The sequence below is a fragment of the Tachyglossus aculeatus genome, chromosome 11, assembly GCF_015852505.1.
Source record: "Tachyglossus aculeatus isolate mTacAcu1 chromosome 11, mTacAcu1.pri, whole genome shotgun sequence".
Taxonomy (NCBI): Eukaryota; Metazoa; Chordata; class Mammalia; order Monotremata; family Tachyglossidae; genus Tachyglossus; species Tachyglossus aculeatus.
The window spans coordinates 2,868,339-2,886,968 of NC_052076.1; the positions used below are offsets into that span (position 1 = coordinate 2,868,339).

Consider the following 18,630-nt stretch of genomic DNA (forward strand, 5'->3'; position numbering starts at 1 on the left):
GTTCCGATCAATGTATCGATTGAGCGCTTACTGTGGGCAGAGCACTGGACTAAGCGCTTGAGAGAGTACGGTAGAACAGAGCGGGTAGACGCAATCCCTGCCCACAACACGCTTACTGTCTAAAGAGGGAGATGGACGGTAATATAAATGCATAAATTACTGCTGGATACGTAAGTCGTGTGAGGCTGAGGGGAGGGATGAACAAGGGCAGCGAATCCAAGTGCAGAAGGGAGTGGGAGCTTCTTCATCTCAGGCCTGCTTGATGTAACAGTGGAACAGTGGAAGGACCTCCCCTGCCCTCCGAGATACATTTGGGGAACACTGGCGACTTTCCTACTATTGCATTTGCAAATTTAAAGGGCAAATAATGAGAGTTACTAGGGCCAATGTTTAAGAGCTTTAAAAGTCCTCTGAAAAATTTCAGGTGTCTGCCTGGAATTCTGGCTCTCCGGAGTCCTTTTCCCCATGTTCTCACCTGCCCTGCATTTGTCAGCCTGCTGGGGCTTCCCCCCCCGGTGGCCCCGCCGTAATCCATAAGCAGGAACCCGAGAAGGAATGGGCCCGGACAAGGGAGAAGGAGCGCCGAGATTGGGTTTTTGAAAGAGCCAGAGGCCGGCGGTCCCCCCAACAACTTGTGGTCAATTGTCAGCTTCTGGAGCCTTGAGTCTTCTGTCAGTTGGAATTCGAGCTATCTGCCTCTGGTGTTTCTAGCATCCCCAAGGGAGATGACAGTTGTTGGAGCAAATGCCCTAATGGCCATAACCCCCAGGGAGGCCTTGGAGAGAGAGGGACGAGGAAGGAGGGGGACACATGGAGAGGGACAGAGAGACATACACCCACAGATCGAGAGAGAGGCAGACACACGAGGACAGTGTGGCCCAGCTTACTACGTGAATGACTACTTGGTGAGAGCCCAGGGCATCTTTCCCTCAATCCCAGGCTGGGCCCAGCCCTTCCCTGGACACTTGGGGAGCCCAGGACGCCCTTCAGACCGGACGCAATTGGGTCATTACTTTTATTTTCCTAATTAAGGTCCTCTACCCTCACCCCAAGCCACTTTGTTCAAAGGACAGAGAGATGTCCCAGCCCAGACAGGCTAGGGAGAGAGAACTGGCCTTTGAAAGAAAATAGAGAATCAGATAAAGGGGAAACAATGTCCTGCCCACCTAGGCTCTCTTCCACTGTCAGTAACATTTGAGGCAGGGCTGGGGCTCTATATGTTGCCAATTTGTACTTCCCAAGCGCTTAATATGGTGCTCTGCACACAGTAAGTGCTCAATAAATACGATTGAATGAGTGAATGGGGGCTTAACCCATTTTGGGAATAGGGGTATCTTGAGATTCCAAAGAAGCCTCAGGTTAGGGGAAGATTTGGGGTCTGATGCGGACAAATGATACTTCTGTTCCTTCTCCTCCAGAAAAGAGAAACACCATTTTTTTGACCATGCTAAAAACTCTTTTGTAGACCTTGGTGATTTTGGCCCGTCAACAAAAAATGTGCTTTCAGCGGAAGAGCGGAGTACCAGTATTATTGGCTGCCAGGTACCAGACAGCAACCCCACAGCACAGGTGCGCTTTAGAGTCCGGGGGAAGTGGCTGGAACATTCCACAGGTGAGACTTAACATTTGGAGTCTGCCCAGTGCCCCCAATAAACATCTGTTGTACCTTCCCAGCTAACAGTGCTCTCAGCCCTCACAGCCAAGAGGCAGAATAATAATAATAATTATGATATTTGTTAAGCGCTCACTATATGCCAAGCACTTTTTTAAGCGCTGGGGTAGATACAGGGTAATTAGGTTGTCCCACATGGGGCTCACACTTTTAATCCCCATTTTCCATATGAGGTAACTGAGGCACAGAGAAGTGAAGTGACTTGCCCAAGGTCACACAGCAGACAAGTGGGAGAATGGTGTCCTGCCTCGTCCTGTCTTGCCTAGGTCTCCCTCAGAGTGAGTCTGGTCTTGCCCTCCCCAGGAAGTTTGCTTCTCCAGAGGACACAGCCGGTTTTGTGGCATCCCCTTGATTTCTTTCTCCCGTGACTTGCTTGTTGCCAACACCTGAACTGGGCGACTGGCTTGCAGGTGGTATTATTATGGTATTTGTTAAGCAATTACGATGTTCCAAGCACTGGAATAGATACAAGGTTATCGGTTTGGACAGTCCCTGTCCTGCATGGGGCTCACAATCTAAGTAAATTAAGGTAGTCCTTGTTTGGGCTTTGATGTTCCAGATGAAGCTGAGAAGCCTGCTAACGCTCCCCTTCCTTCCTCAGATGACTACCTTGTTCTTCCATCTGGAAATCTTCAGATCCTGAATGTCTCACTTGAGGACAAAGGGGCCTACAGATGCGCGGCTTATAACCCGGTCACCCGAGAATTAAAGGTTGAGCCCGTTGGCCGCAAGCTCCTCGTCAGCCGTGAGTGCGCGGGAGGCCTTGGGGGTGGCTGGAGAAGGAAATTGTGTAACCTGGTGAACCTTTGGGACAGGGATTATTATTATTATTGTTGTATTTGTTAAGCACTTGCTGTGTGTCAAGTACAGTTCTGGGTGCAGGGGCAGACAGGTTGAACACAATGCCTGTCTTACATGGGTCTAAGTAGGAAGGGGAACAAGTGTTTAATCCCCATTTTACAGTTGAGGAAACTGAGACAGAGAAGTTTGGTGACTTGCCCAAGGTCACACAACAACCTATTGGCAGAGCCGGGATTAGAACCCAAAGTCCTCTGGCTCCCGGGGCCATGATCTTTCCACTAAGCCACACCTCTCCTCCATGCTGATGGCTTTCCCAGCCCCGCCTCCCTCATCCATCAAGAAATTGGGTGATATCGGAATTGCCGAACCGTAGCACGGTTTGGTGAGCAACCGACCGGCTCCTCAACCCGAAGGCCCCGCGGTAAGAATCTGGGTTAGGGCCGCACTGGTGACCGAGCCATAAGATCCCCCTCGTCCCCCTCTCCATCCCCCCATCTTACCTCCCTCCCTTCCCCACAGCACCTGTATATATGTATATATGTTTGTACATATTTTTTTACTCTATTTATTTAATTTATTTGTACATATCTATTCTATTTATTTTATTTTGTTAGTATGTTTGGTCTCTGTCTCCCCCTTTTAGACTGTGAGCCCACTGTTGGGTAGGGACTGTCTCTATATGTTGCCAATTTGTACTTCGCAAGCGCTTAGTACAGTGCTCTGCACATAGTAAGCGCTCAATAAATACGATTGGTGATGATGATGAAGAGGGCAGCTGGCGAGGCATGTCCCGAGAGCCTCAATGTGACCGCTTCTGGTTTCTAGGACCCGTTTCTCTTCCGGTCCCAGCAAATCTGCCGGTCTGGCGTGGTGGCTGTTTCAGACCTGTTGTGGAGGGTGTGAGCTTTCTGCTGAAGGAATTTGGGGTGCCCGGGGGAAGAGCAGGCCTTGCGAGTGGTAAGGAGGGGATGAGGAAAGAGCACAGAGGGCATCCGCTGTCAGGGGAAACAACCCGGACCAGGTGGTGGGGAGAGGTAGCTGAGGACAGGCAGGGGAGCGAGAATCTGCGGAGGAATAGTGCCTTGACCTGGCTGAGGGGAGGGAAGGAGAGCCCAAGGGGAAGAGTGGATCTAGGCTCGCGGGGCGGGGAAGGGGGGAAGCCGGGAGGAGTTCCCTTGTCCTTGGGTTGAGAGTCCTTGTCCTTCCTCTCCCCCTCGTCCCCCTCTCCATCCCCCCTTCTTACCTCCTTCCCTTCCCCACAGCACCTGTATATATGTATATATGTTTGTACATATTTATTACTCTATTTATTTATTTATTTATTTTACTTGTACATATCTATTCTATTTATTTTATTTTGTTAGTATGGTTTTGTTCTGTCTCCCCCTTTTAGACTGTGAGCCCACTTTTGGGTAGGGACTGTCTCTATATGTTGCCAATTTGTACTTCCCAAGCGCTTAGTACAGTGCTCTGCACATAGTAAGCGCTCAATAAATATGATTGATGATGATGATGAGAGAGAGCCGGAAGCGGACGACGCGCGTCTACTCCCCGGGTCCTGTCCTTGCCTCTCTTGCTGCCGACCCCGTGCTCATTCCCTCCCTCCTGCCAGGAACTCCTTTCCCCTCCGCATGCCCTCCTCTCACCTTCAAGGTCCTTTTGAAATCACACCTCCTCCAGGAGACCATCCCAGATTGATTTCTTACCTCCCTCACTTTATCCCCTGCTCCCATTTCAGTCCTCCTGCCACCCAACCCACTTAGTCCTCACAACCCTTAGACAACCCTTATGCTCTCTCACAGCTTCTTGTCTGTAATGTATTTTAGTGGCCATCCCCTCCCATCCTAGATTGTAAGCTCCTTAAGGGTGAGGATGATGTCTTCTGACTCCCCTATATTCTCTCAAGTGCTTTGCAGAATGTTCCTCACCTGGTAAAGCGCTCAATCAATACTATGATTGATTAATTGATGGGGCAAATGGTGGGTCTGGGGGAAGCAGGCGGGCCTGCCAGAGCTGGGTGAGAACCAGGAAGGATCCCAAGTGGCAGGATCACAGAGGGGAGGGAGGGAGGGGAGAGCAGGGCAAGACGGGGGAAAGAGGGAAAATGAGAATATGAGTGAGAATGAGATTGAGGAGAGGTGAGGAGACATGAAAATCCTAAAAAGGTGCCCCTGATAATAAGAATAATAATAATGATGATGATGGTATCTGTTAAGCACTTACTATGTGCCAAGCACTGTTCTAAGATCTGGGGTAGATACAGAGTAATCAGGTTGTCCCACGTGGGGCTCACAGTCTTAATCCCCGTTTTACAGATGAGGGAACTGGGGCACAGAGAAGTTAAGTGACTTCATCATCATCATCATCATCATCAATCGTATTTATTGAGCGCTTACTGTGTGCAGAGCACTGTACTAAGCGCTTGGGAAGTACAAATTGGCAACATATAAAGACAGTCCCTACCCAACAGTGGGCTCACAGTCTAAAAGGGGGAGACAGAGAACAAAACCAAACATACTAACAAAATAAAATAAATAGAATAGATATGTACAAGTAAAATAAATAAATAAATTATTAATTGCCCAAAGTCACCCGGCTGACAAGTGGCGGAGCCGGAATTAGAACCCACATCCTCTGACTCCCAAGCCCGTGCTCTTTCCACCAAGCCACTCTACTTCTCAGCAGCACCACTGTCATCATCGGCGGTATTTATTGAGTGCTTATTGTGTGCAGAGCACTGTACTAAGCACTTGGGAGAGTGTGATAGAAAGCTCACCTAACGAGCTCACCATCTAGAGGGAGGCAGACAATGGTATAAATAGGTTGTCATGACATTCTTATTCCCCCAAATAAAGGGGATCAATGAATTGCTTTCAGTAGGAAGAGGAATAGGGATACAGCTGTCCCCAGGAAGAGTCTAAACAGCTGCTCCGATGAAGTGCGGAGAAGAACTTTATTTTCGTTTGCCTCAACTCAGGTTCTCAGCTGCAGAGGGGAAAGGAGAAAGCTCAGAACTTTGCTTGCGAAGTGGAGGGGGAAAATAGCATTTTGGCAATGGTGAAAATGTGGAAAATGAATTTCATGTCTTCACTCCCACCCCACAGGCTCTACCTCCGAGGGTTCCCGGATTCTTCATCCCAGCCTCCCGCAGACGGTGGCCTTCCCGGCGTACAGTCCGGCCACACTGGAGTGTGCGGTCAGCGGGGCGCCTGCTTCTCAAGTACGCTGGCTGAAGGACGGCCAGGACGCCTTGGCGGGCGGTTCATGGAGGAGGTGGCATACACACCTGATCACGGACAGCATAGGTCCCACCGATTCCGGAAACTACTCCTGCGTGGTGGGAAGCGAGGCTGGGCAGCCCCAGCGGGCGACCTACAGGGTCAGTGTACTCGGTAAGTCTCTCCCGAGCGCTTAGCGTCAAGTGCCCTGCGTTTGGTAGATGCTCGGGCAATAGTGGTTTCCCCTACCAACCCAAATGCCATAAATCCCAACCGACTGGAATGAGAGGAGAGTCAGAAGGCATACAGGAGTTATAGGTTCTGGCCCAGGGAATAAGGGAGTCACACTTTAAGGATGTCCTGAGGTAACCCTCCTCTCTTCCCCTCATGCCGCACACATACCCTGGGTCTTTGCTACATCTCCCCCGTACAGAGGTGATGTTTGCGGTGTCAAATAGCCGTGGCTGTCCTTGAAATCTTCAATCCCAGCGGGGCTGTTTTTCTGTGCCATGGGCAGGCCGGATCAGGTTTGGGTGAGTCACGAGAGGCCACCAGATGTGCCGCCCGTGGCTTTGGGGGCAACCGGACGGGAAAACTGGAGAGGCTTCCCAGTGGGTAAAAGACACCGTGCCCCCTCATAATGTCTTACGGGAAGCAGCATGGCCTAGTGGATAGAGCACAGCCCCGGAAGTCTGTAGGTCATGAGTTCCAATCCTGGCTCCCCCTTTTAGACTGTGAGCCCACTGTTGGGTAGGGACTGTCTCTATATGTTGCCAATTTGTACTTCCCAAGCGCTTAGTACAGTGCTCTGCACACAGTAAGCGCTCAATGCATACGATTGATGATGATGATGATGATGGCTCCTCCATTTGTCCGCTGTGCAACCCTGGGCAACTCACATCATTTCTCTAGGCCTCAGTTACCTCATCTGTAAAATGGGCATCAAGACTGTGAACCCTATGTGGGACAGGGACCGTGTCTGACCCGATTTGCTTGTGTCCGCCCCAGGGCTTAGTACACTGAATGGCACATAGTAAGCGCTTAACAAATAGTAAACAATTACTATTACCGTAATTCAGGCCAAGGCCGTAGGAGGGAAACACCAGTGGCGTTATTCTAGTGAAGCAAGAAGCAGTGTGGCCTGGGGGAAAGAACCTGGTCCTCGGAGTCAGAGGTCCTGGGTTCTAATCCAGCTCTGCCAAGTGGTTGCATTGTGACCTTGGGCAAGTCACCTCACTTCTCTGTGCCTCAGTTCTCCTGTTCTCCCATGGCTCAGTGGAAAGTGCACAGGCTTTGGAGTCAGAGGTCATGGGTTTATATCCCGGCTCCGCCAACTGTCAGCTGTGTGACTTTGGGCAAGTCACTTCACTTCTCTGGGCCTCAGTGACCTCATCTGTAAAATGGGGATTAGGACTGTGAGCCCAACGTGGGACAACCTCATCACCTCGTAACCTCCCCAGTGCTTAGAACAGTGCCTTGCACATAGTACTCGCTTAATAAGTGCCATCATTATTATTACTTAGACTGTGAGCCTCATGTGGGACAGGGACTGTGTCCAACCTAATTTACTTGCGTCTACCCCAGCATTTAGAGCAGTGTTGGACACATAGCTTAGTGGCTTAACAAATACCCCCCAAAAAAAAAATGAATCAAAGCCCTTGCTACAGTCCAGATTGACACAACATACCTCAGAGTGTTCTTGGGGCACTTTCTGAAAATGCTAACCAATTCTTCCCTCTGGGTTAAACAGAAGGTCAACGGAGTGACCCTTAGGGCCCTGTACAAAGTTATCAGCCTTTCCCAGTTGGAAACATCAGTGCTGAGATGATCCTGGTCAGGGGGTAGAGCTATTTTCGTGTGTTTTGGGTTTCAAGGGATATCTATTAAAAGAAAGCTGTGGGTTCGATTGTAAATGGCAGATTCTGGTCTTCAGGCCGAGGAAAACTGGATGAAGTGAAGTTTTGCTCTCCATTCCTTATTAGAGGCAAGTTATGTGTCTGTAACTTTGACAGCCCCAGCAGATGGGAGGCAGTGGACAAACCAAGCGGTTTGGTCTCAGGGAATTCCTGGTGTGTGGAAGACTGCATGGGAATCGCACGTGATAATTGAGAAAGCACATCTTGAGGGCCGGGGTTTAATTGTGCGGTTTTATTTTCAGAACACGCCTCGATTTCTAAAGGATTGCAAGATCAGACCGTGTCTCTGGGCGCCGCAGCCTACTTCACGTGCGTCGCTCACGGAAACCCGACGCCGAACCTCACCTGGTTTCATAACGCCAGACCCATCCGCCCTTCCCCACGCCGCCTGGCTGTAGGGAACAGGCTGCGAATCAGCGGGGTGACCATGGGAGACTCGGGGTTGTACCAGTGCTTGGCAGATAACGGCCTCAACTCCGTGCAGTCCGCCGGGAGGCTTGGAGTCGAAACAGGTAGGACACGTGATCCTCTGATGGTAAGGAAAGGGGTACCGTCGTCCTTGCCAACGTCTTCGATCCAGTACATTGTAATGATGTATCCACTCAGTTGTATAGAGAACCACACATTCTACTTCTCGGTCAGATCATTTTCAATTTTGCACGTTGACTCCTAAGTGTCTTGGAGTCAATAATTATCATGATTATCACCGTAATAACATCTGTTTATTTTTTTTTTCCCTAACCTCTTGGCATGGGTAGAATCACAGCCCTGTTCTAAACAGAGAAAATGATTTGGGGCTTTTAGTAAACTGGTGATATTTCTGTATGTGATAAGCTTGGGAATTGGTTACAATAGGCTGCGGTGTTTATTTGAGTGTGGGAAAAGGTGTTTTTGTCTTCCTGGTGGTGTTTTTCATCTGCGAAAAGCTTTCCCCTCTCTAAGTATCTGGATTTATCTCTTAGAATGACTGTCAGTTGCTAATAATGAAATCTGTTGGGAATTATTCTCCTCATGTCCCTCTTCCTAAATGACCCAAGTGTCGCAGAAGGCACGCTGCTCAAAGTTTGCATTTGGGGAATTAGAGGAGGAGGGAAATGTGAAAAGGCTGTCATCCAGAAGTGAATAACCAAGGATTTATTGGGCACATACCATGCACCAAAGCACTTTGCCAAACACTGGGAAAGATACAAGGTAATCAGATTAGACACAGTCCCTATCCCTTCCAGGATTCTCCGTCTTAGAGGGAGAAAGTGCAGATATTTTTGAAGGTCTCTCAAACCTTCAGAAATACCCACTCTTGGTGGAAGATGTGGGAACATTCAGAATTGTGGTCTTAACATGGAGGCTGAATTTCTTAGGGGAAGGAGTGCGTTGCCTTAGTGATGATTAAACTTTCCCCTTGGGATGGTTTCCTTATGATAATAATAGTACCAATAGTAATAGGAAGATGACTTGTTAAGCACTTACTATATGCCAAGCCCTGTGGTGAGCACTGGGGTAGGCAAAGAAACAATCTGGTTGGACACAGTCCTTGCCCCACCTGGGGCTCACAGTCTAAGAAGTAGGGGGTAGGATGTAAAATCCCCATTTTACAGATGAGGAAACTGAGGCCCAGAGAAGTGAAGTGAATTGCCCAAGGTCATACAGCAGGTAAGGAGCGGAGCCCGGGAGTTGAACCCAGGTCTTCTGAGCCCCGGGCTCTGTCCCCTAGGCCACTCTGCTTCTGGGAAAGTGGATGTTTGTTTAGGTGATGAGGTACTGGGAATGGATGGTGGTCTTGTGGAATGGGAACCTGGAAGCGGTCTGATGGTCATTTTGCCAGCGGAATAGAAAATTCAAGTTTCATATGTTTAGCAGGAATGTATTTCCACGGGGGGAAAAATACGTGATCACACCGATATAGGGAAGCAACATGGCTTTGAGGAAAGAGCATGGGCCTGGGAATCAGAGGACTGGGTTCTCATCTCAGCTCTGTTACTCACCTGCTATGTAGCCATGGGCAAGTAATGTCCCTTCTTTGTGCCGCAGGGTCCTTATCCACAAAATGGGAATTCAATTCCTGTTCTCCCTCCTACTTAGATTGTGAGCTCTATACCCCAGAGCTTAGTGTAGTACTTGGCAAAGAATAAACACTTACCAAATACAATTATTACGATTATTATTATTGTATGTTTAGTACCGTTCTTTTGGGCAAGTGCAAATCTCTCCAGCCATCCAGCTCAAAGTGATTAATTTCATGAGTCAAGAAGTCTGGGTTATTGGAATTCAACTTAGATTTGTTCCCTAGGTAGACTCCACCTCTCCCATTGAGATCCAGAGGGATCCGTCCATCTGGTCTGTATCTGCGGGAGTCAGATACACGTCTAGTGTCCATTTTGGAATACTCTCAGATGATTTCTGTCTGCACTTCCTTTCTGGAGAAAAGGAATAATAATAATAATGATGATGGCATTTGTTAAGGGCTTACTATGTGCAAAGCACCGTTCTAAGTGCTGAAGGAAGTCTGCGTAAGTGACTAGTAGCTGAAATATGGAAAACTCCACCTTGAAGTGAGATTATTTCACCAGAAGGAGACAGGGATGAGGACTGGGTGGGCAAGGAGCGAGATGCAATCAGTATAACGATTAGCACCCCCAGATTGATAGGCAGCATGGCTTAGTGGATAGCGCTCGGGCCTGGGAGACAGAAGGTCGTGGGTCCTAATCCCGGCTCCGCCACGTGCCTGCTGAGTGACTTTGGGCAAGTCACTTAACTTCTCTGTGCCTCATTTACCCCCTCTGTAAAATGGGGATCGAGACTGTGAGCCCCACTGTGTCCAACCCGATCTGCTTGTGTCCACCCCAGCGCTTAGTCCAGTGCCTGGCACATATCAAGGTCTTAACAAATATGATTGTTATTACACAAGCATTACAATATTGGGTACGTGATTTGCTCAAATTCTGAAAACTGTAAAGCCAGCATTCTGACCTTCGGTACGTGAATTGCATTTTTCCCAGGCCAAGGATTCCAGCCCACGATCATCACGCCGCCGGTCAGCGCCAATGTCGTAGGTGGCGATTTTGTTACCTTATCCTGCAACGCCACCGGCCTCCCGATTCCCGTGATTCGTTGGTACGACCGCCACGGCCTGATCACCAGTCACCCGTCCCAGGTCCTCCGATCCAAATCCCGGAAGTCCCACCCGGCGAGAAGCGGAGGCTCCAGCCCGGAACCCATCTTCTTCGTCGTGTCCCGAGCTGGATCAAGCTCTCTGACCATTCAGGCGGTTACTCTGGAGCATGCTGGAAGATATACCTGTGAAGCCTCAAATGAGCACGGCTCCGCCCGGTCGGAAGCATTCCTCACCGTTGGTGAGTGGCCATCCGGTTTGTTCTCCGTTCTGTTGCACTTCTCCCAAGCGCTTAGGCTCTGCACACGGTAAACGCTCAATTAAAAACGGTGAATTGATCTCTCTGCAGTGGATGTGAAGGAGCCAGTAGGCGCTCACTGAATACCGTTGAGTGATTGGAGAAACACGATTTCTTCTGCTCAAGTAAGGCCGTAGATTAATGTTCCAGACCTCAACGATGACCTCACCCCGGACTGGGAAGCCACTTTCCCGGTGGTTGAGGTTGAAGTCATTTGGTGTGAAGGGGGCTTTGTCCTCTTTCAGTCAATCAGGGGTATTTATTGAGCACCATCTGAGGGCTAGACGTTGTACTAAGCACTTGGGAGAGTACAGCAAGGGACACGTCCGTCGTCTGCCCTGAAGGAGCTTATCGTCTAACAGGGGAGATGGCCGAGGGCCTGTATATATGCGTATATGTTTGTGCATATTTATTACTCTATTTATTTATTTATTTTATTTGTACATATCTATTCTATTAATTTTATTTTGTTAGTATGTTTGGTTTTGTTCTCTGTCTCCCCCTTTTAGACTGTGAGCCCACTGTTGGGTAGGGACTGTCTCTATATGTTGCCAATTTGTACTTCCCAAGCGCTTAGTACAGTGCTCTGCACATAGTAAGCGCTCAATAAATACGATTGATGATGATGATGGGAAGCAGCGTGGCCTAGAGGAGAACACGGGAGTCTGAAAGCCCTGACTCTACCTCTGGCTTGCTGGGTAACCTTGGGCAAGTCACTTCCGTTCTCTGGGCCCAGGTTCCTCATCTAGGAAGTGGGAATTCAGTACCCGTCTTCCTTCTCCCTTAGACTGTCATCCCCACTGGGGACAGAGACCATGTCTGACCTGGTGATCATGCACCCACCCAGGAGCTTAGTACCGTGCTTGGCACATAGTAAGCGCTTCACAGGTACCACTAAGGTGCTAACAACAACAATGAAAATAACTGTAATCGTTTTCAAATAGTGAAAGCCAGAGGAAGAAAAAGAATAAAGCAGGAAGCGGATGAAATACCTGGGGGGGGAAAAATGAAACAGATAAATAGAGAGACAGAGAAGACTTAGATGTAGAGAAGCAGCGTGGCTCAGTGGAAAGAGCCCAGGCTTTGGAGTCAGAGGTCATGGGTTCAAAACCTGGCTCCACACCTGTCGGCTGTGTGACTTTGGGCCAGTCACTTCACTTCTCTGTGCCTCAGTTACCTCATCTGTAAAATGGGGATTAAAACTGTGAGCCCCCCGTGGGACAACCCGATCACCTTGTAACCCCCCCAGCGCTTAGAACAGTGCTTTGCTCGTAGTAAGCGCTTAACTAATACCATCATTATTATTATTATGTATGAGTGCTGAGGGTACGTGAATGCTGGAGGTGTTGCTGGATCGTCACCAAACTCAGATCCGTAGAGGACCTGCTTTTTGCTGAATTTACCAAGAGCCAGAGTGCTCCGGCTGGGTCATTCCCCCATCTCCATGCCATTCTCTTCGTTTGGGACACTAACCTGAAAATGCAGCTCCGACCGACAGGATTTCTCCGCCACCGTCATCTTGAAACAAATGAACCCGAGGAAGTCACGTCGCTAAATAGCAGTCAACTCTTTAGCTAGACTTTGCATTTGATTTTTCAGTCCCTCCAGTCTTAGGGACAGTTTGAGGAAGCAGGCAAGGAGAGGGGAAGAGGAAAAAACTTTCCAGTACGTCAAGGAGTGCCGTCGGTGAGCACCTTTAGCTCGGAGCAGATCAAATCGACGACTGCCCGCCCTTCCCAGGCCGGAAGAGTGAATGATGACGCGATGATGGCTTGACTCTCTGGGCGGGCGACTGGGAGAAAGCCGTCCGTTTGGCCAAGCGGCTGCCTTCAACGGTTTGGAGCAAAGTGGATCGGGTTGCTGTCGCCGGAGGCAACCTGGCCCCATGACACGTCCCGGTCTGGGCTTAGGTTTCTCGAGACGCATCCGTCTGGATTTCAGAAATGCTGTCCCCTCCCTCTCCAATGCATTTGCTTTGCTTTTTGGAAGGGGAGCACGTGTGACTTCCGCCGTCTCTCACTGGCTTGGTTCGGCCGTGAAAGAAATGCGCTTTCAAAGGGAGCTGGGTCAGACCGCTTTCTTCCCAGGGAACTCGATGACTTTGCCGGAGGGGAAGCATTCCAAGCTCACCCAGGCAGGGATCGACCACGTTCCGGTCGGGAAGGTGGCGGTTATCGCAGGTTGGGCTGAGGCACGCGATGCTCTCTCGTCCAAACCCTCTGTATGATAACGGAACATGTGACAGCTCCCCGTTCCTCGGGAGGCAGTAGCAGGGAGGAGGAGGAAACTGTCACCATCTTCTGGGGGTTACTGGGTAAGGAATAAACCCTCGGGCCGTAGATTCACCCAAATGGGCCGTTTTCCTACTGAAACCCTCCCGGATGTTGGCGGGGGCCGATCCTCTGGGCACCCCAGTACAATGCGAGCTCTCCCCTTCCATCCTCGAGAGACCCCCCCAGGCAACACGCTCCGTCCATCTTTCCTCTCGGCCAAGTTAGGGGAAGGCCGCGTGGGATTCAGAAGAATCGGATCTGACTCCCGGCAAATGGGAGCTGAAATCTGACTCTCCTGCAACAAAGCAGGCTGCAGCATACCAAAACTTTCCCAGGCCACTGAGTGAACCGAGGCATGCGGCGTGGAACCAGCCCGTAACGAAGAAACCGCTTCCTGGTGGACGGCCCCAAGGATCGGCGAAAACAGCAACGATAAAAGGTCTTCCTCACCACCCTAAGCCACAGCTAATTATCTCCACCCGCTCCGGTCCACTCCTCTGTAAGAACAGGCACCAGATGACACCCCCCGCGGCCCCCGGCCCGCCTCCTGACTCACTAGATAAACACATCGGTTCCAAAGACAATATTCTAACGCGGCGTCAGTGAACTCGCAGGCCGCTCTCTCGCTTATTATTTTCTCACCAGTTCATCATTTTCTTTGATGGAGGGAGCTTGTGGGACACCACCTCTGTCTTCTAAAATAAGCAGAGAGCCGCCCTCGTCGCCTCCTTGGCCCTCGCCTCTGCTGCTCCGCTACCGAAGCCCAACGGCCCTCTCTGACGCACGCTTCTCTTGGGAAAAGAAAACCTGTGTTCCCCCAGCTTTCCAAGAAGTGGCCCAAGAGAGCCACGTTGTTTGTCGTTGGAAGCCAACAGATGCTGGAAAGCATCTCAAGCCGCCAGGCTGACGCTGCACAGGGTTTACTCTGCCAGAAAGCTGTCCATTTTTTCTTTTGTAGTATTTGTGCCGGGCACTGTGCTAAGGGCTGGGGTAGATACAGGATAATCAAGTTGGACACAGTCCCCATCCCACGTAGCGCTCACAGTCCTAATCCCCGTTTTCTAGATGAAGTAACTGAGGCACAGAGAAGTGAAGTGACTTGCCCAGGGCCACACAGCAGACAAGTGGCGGAGCCAGGATTAGAACCCAGATCCTTCTGACTCCCAGGGCCTGGATCTAGCCACTAGGCCAAGCTGCTTCTCGGCCGCAGGCTGTTCCCTCTAGTTTTTCCCATTTGCCCCCAGATGACATCGCCACCATCCTCCCCGCCCCTCGGCTCTGACACTTGCCATCTGTGTGATCTTGGGCAAGTTGCTTAACTCCTCGGGGCCTCAGTTTCCTCATCTGTAAAATGGGAATTTGGTACCCGTATTCCCTCCTGCTCAGGCTGGAAGCCCCACGTGCACCCGATCTGCTTGTGTTACATTTATCCAAGTGCTTAGTACAGTGCTTGGCAAGTAGTCAGCACTTAGTAAGTACCGTTATTATCATTTTCACTGTTATTATTCTGAAAAAAACCACCACGTGTGTGGCTGGGCAGCTGATCCTCTTTCGGCGATGAGCAGAGCTCCAGCCCCGCTTTTTGCCTCCTCACGACTCTGCCCTCCATCCCCTCTTAAGGCTCATTATTTTCAATTAATCCAGTCGGTGTGAATCATGAGCGAAAGCTGAAGGCCCGTCCTTTTGAATCAATGCTCTAGTGCCCAACACAGCCGGCATGTCCAGATATTCTTCTCCTTTCACTTCCACAGGGGCCAAATGGGGTTGCCTGTGAAGGGTAGGGGTTGCTTTGGATGACGGACATTAAAATCCCAACCCCTTGTAGCCACCGCGTCCTGGATTGTAGTAGCGACGTCCGCGGGTGACCCCGGGACGTGGAGTGCGCTCTGAACGACCCGCGCCGAAATGCTGAATCGTCTCTTATATCCTCTGTTCCTCCCGCAGATCCTTTTGAAACGACCACGAGGACGGAGGTGGTCACCCCGACTGATGCCACGCAGAGCGACGAAGGAGCGAGAGAGGGAGGCCCGGTCCCCGGGCAGACGAGCCTGCTCCCGTCGCAGCCGCGTTCCAGCGCGACGGAGGCATCGTCGGATGGAAACGCCGGCGGGGTCTCCGCTCCCGACGCCCCCATCATCCTGAGTCCCCCGCAGACCCTCAAGCCGGATACGTACCATCTGGTGTGGCGCTCGGGGAAGGATGGGGGATTGCCCGTCAACGCCTACTTTGTGAAATACCGCAAGGTAACGGCTCCTTGTGTATCGTCTGTCCAGCCCCTCTCTCCTTAGGGAGAAATTCACATTCACGGGTGAAAAAACAAGGAGGTGAAACTTTCGGAGGTGTGGGGGAGCCAAAGGCAGACAAAGAGAGAATGAGGAAGAAGGGACCCATTCTTAGACTGGTTGTTAGGCCAGTTGGAAACTTTATGGATGGAGAAATCAATCAATCGTATTTATTGAGCGCTTACTGTGTGCAGAGCACTGTACTAAGCGCTTGGGAAGTCCAAATTGGCAACATAAAGAGACAGTCCCTACCCAACAGTGGGCTCACAGTCTAGAAGAGCTGGTAAGTGTGTGATTTCTCTCCCTCGCTTTCCCCCAAGGACCCAGTAAATTCACGTTGATGACACCCCGTTGTGCGTTGCGATGTTGCAACCCTTTGGGCGTTGTCCTCCAGTAATTCTGGTGTGGAGGAGGAGGCGGCGAGCTCTCCGGTCAGCTCCTCCAACCCTTCCCCCGGCCCCGCCAACCTCCTCCCTGGCTGGTTTCAGCAGGCTGCTCTGAGGCTCGGGATGCTGGTCTGCTTAATTTCACTGGAGCTGACTCACTTATGAATCCAGGAACGAATCAGCCCATTGCTCAAACTTGGCACTTTTGAAAAGCTGCCTAATGTCACAGAGAGAAAAGTTCAAGTTCAGTATCTAATGCAACTTGAGTTAAGCCAGAAATACAGGCAACGGGGAAAAAAAAGCCTATCTTCATTTGGGTTCTAATCCCGGCTCTGCCATTTGCCTGCTGTGGGATTTTGGATTAAATGCCTGTTCTCCCTCCCCCTTAGATTGAGAAACCCATGTCGACAGGGACTGCGTCTCATCTGATTATATCGATTCCATCCCAGTGCTTACCAGAGGGCTGGGTACTCAGAAAGTGCTTTTCAAATACCCCCATTATTATTACTGTTAGTCTTCTTCATCATCGTCATCATCAGTATTTATTAAGCACTTAATGTGTTCAGGGCACTGTACTATGTGCTTGGGAGAGTACAATACAACAGCGTGGTGGACACATTCCCTGCTCACAACGAGCTTCCAGTCTAGAGAGAGGAGCTTATGGTCATCATCATCATCAATCGTATTTATTGAGCACTTACTATGTGCAGAGCACTGTACTAAGCGCTTGGGAAGTACTAATTGGCAACAATTTGGTCCATTCGGCGGGGAGCTCAGCTCCTACCCAGAGTGATGTCGCTGTGCCTGGGTTCCTGGATGGGCACCTGGATGGGCTAGAGACAGACTTAGCAGGAACTAAGGTAGTCTCGAGGTAGAAGTCATTATTGGCGTATCTCTAATTTATTTCTATTAATGTCTGTCTCTCCCTCTAGACTCCAAGCTCGTTGTGGGCAGGGAATATGTCTGTTATATTGTACTCTCCCAATCATTTAGTACAGTGCTCTGCACACAGTAAGCGCTCAATAAATACGATTGACTAAGATGATGGTGCGCCCACTTGGATGGAGAAAGTGGCTTCACCAGCGAAAGGAAATGTCACTGGTCACAACCAGTCCAGACCGGAACCGGTAATCGATCAGTCGACAGGCCTGCTGAGGGCTGAGCCCTGTGTTTAGCACTCAGGAGAGTACGGCAGAGGTGGGAGACACGATCCCCCTCGTCACCATGAGCTGACGTTGTAAAATGGGGGAGACGGAGACAAAAGAACCCACAAATAGGAGGAAGGACTTAAGTAGTAGAATTTGCAAATTGATAGGTTCAAAGGGGCAATTAGAGATTTTGAGAGCCAAAGGGCTATGGTGGTGTAAAAGTGCCAAGACATTTAGGAGGGAGTGACCTGGGGAGAAGGAAAGTGAAAAGGGGCAGATCTCTGGGAAGAGGTGGGATTTCAGGAAGACTTTGAACACGGAGAGGACCATGGTCAGCCCAGCAGATTGGAAGACGGGAGAAGGGGCGGGAGCCGGAGGCGACAGTGGGAGGGTTGAGAACCAGGCCTAGTGAGGAGGAGAGGTTGGGAGGAACAGAGAAGGTGGGCAGAAGAGATCGGCTAGCTAAAGCACACCTTGAAGAGAATGGTAACCCTTGAAAGTTTTTGAGGAGCGGAGAGCTGTGGGCTGAGTGACATTTTAGGAAGAAACTCGGGGCAGCAGAGCAAAGTACAGGCTGCAGAGGGGAGAGCCAGAGGCAGAAAAATCAGTGCCCCAACACTTAGAACACCGATTTTTCTCTTGTGGACTGGTGGGTGTCCCCCTGGTTTGACTCTGGCCCTAGTGGCTTCCTCCCATCTTCTGGCCATTGACAAGTGGCCCGTCTGTGGGGCTGCGGGGCAGAGGCCGGCAGCGGTGGCTGCAAACTTCTCCAGAAGGCTGGCAGACACCGTGCCAAACTCTCCCACTTCATTCATTCATTCACTTGTATTGATTGAGCGCTTACTGTGTGCAGAGCACTGTACTAAGCGCTTGGAAAGTACAGTTCAGCAATAGAGACAATCCCTGCCCACAACGGACTCACAGCGTAGAAGGGGGAAGGCAGACAGCAAAACAAGTAAACAGGCATCAGTAGCATCATTAGAAATAAATAGAATTATAGATATATGCAATCGTTAATAAAAATTAATAGAATTATAATGATAACTATGTACATATAGACACAAGTGCTGGGTAGATGTGCAGTTTTGCAGTTGGAGTTGGCCACTTGGCGTGGCTGTAAAATCATCCTGAATCTTCATAAGATTTCTCCCTGTCCCCAGTTGTCCCGTTGATAAAAGCAGAAGTCGGAGCTGCCTTTAAGCCCAAATTCGAGAACGTCTTAAGAGCTCCAGAAACCAGGAGACCCCAGTGATTCCTAATCCTTTTATAAAGATTCTCCTTTAGAAATATTTTCCGGATTCGTCTCTAACACTAGAAAGGAACTTTTCCTGTGCAGCAACTGTTTGAACAAAGGCTTCTGGCGTAAGCTCTTGATAATCCTTTGCCTTTCGATTTGCCTTCCTTGTTTTCATTAGAGTCTTATGCTGTTTAGTCATTTATTTTTGGTAGACTCCGGACCTTCCCAGTTAGATAGGGGGTAATGTTTTTCTCTTGAGGACAGGCATGAAAGAAGGCTGAAAACTCTCT

At 50.0% G+C, this 18,630-nt stretch overlaps 1 protein-coding gene across 3 annotated transcripts in view; it reads left to right on the forward strand.

Annotated features, from left to right (window-relative positions):
* The window catches only part of CDON (cell adhesion associated, oncogene regulated), a 115,091-nt gene that overhangs the window by 61,185 nt on the left and 35,276 nt on the right, over nt 1-18,630 (forward strand). For all 3 annotated transcript variants that reach the window (XM_038753897.1, XM_038753898.1, XM_038753899.1), the window contains 6 exons: nt 1,466-1,612; nt 2,274-2,417; nt 5,578-5,865; nt 7,850-8,119; nt 10,604-10,957; nt 15,232-15,530. In XM_038753897.1, the coding sequence (XP_038609825.1) occupies nt 1,466-1,612; nt 2,274-2,417; nt 5,578-5,865; nt 7,850-8,119; nt 10,604-10,957; nt 15,232-15,530 (1,502 nt within the window). The remainder of the gene's footprint in view (nt 1-1,465; nt 1,613-2,273; nt 2,418-5,577; nt 5,866-7,849; nt 8,120-10,603; nt 10,958-15,231; nt 15,531-18,630) is intronic.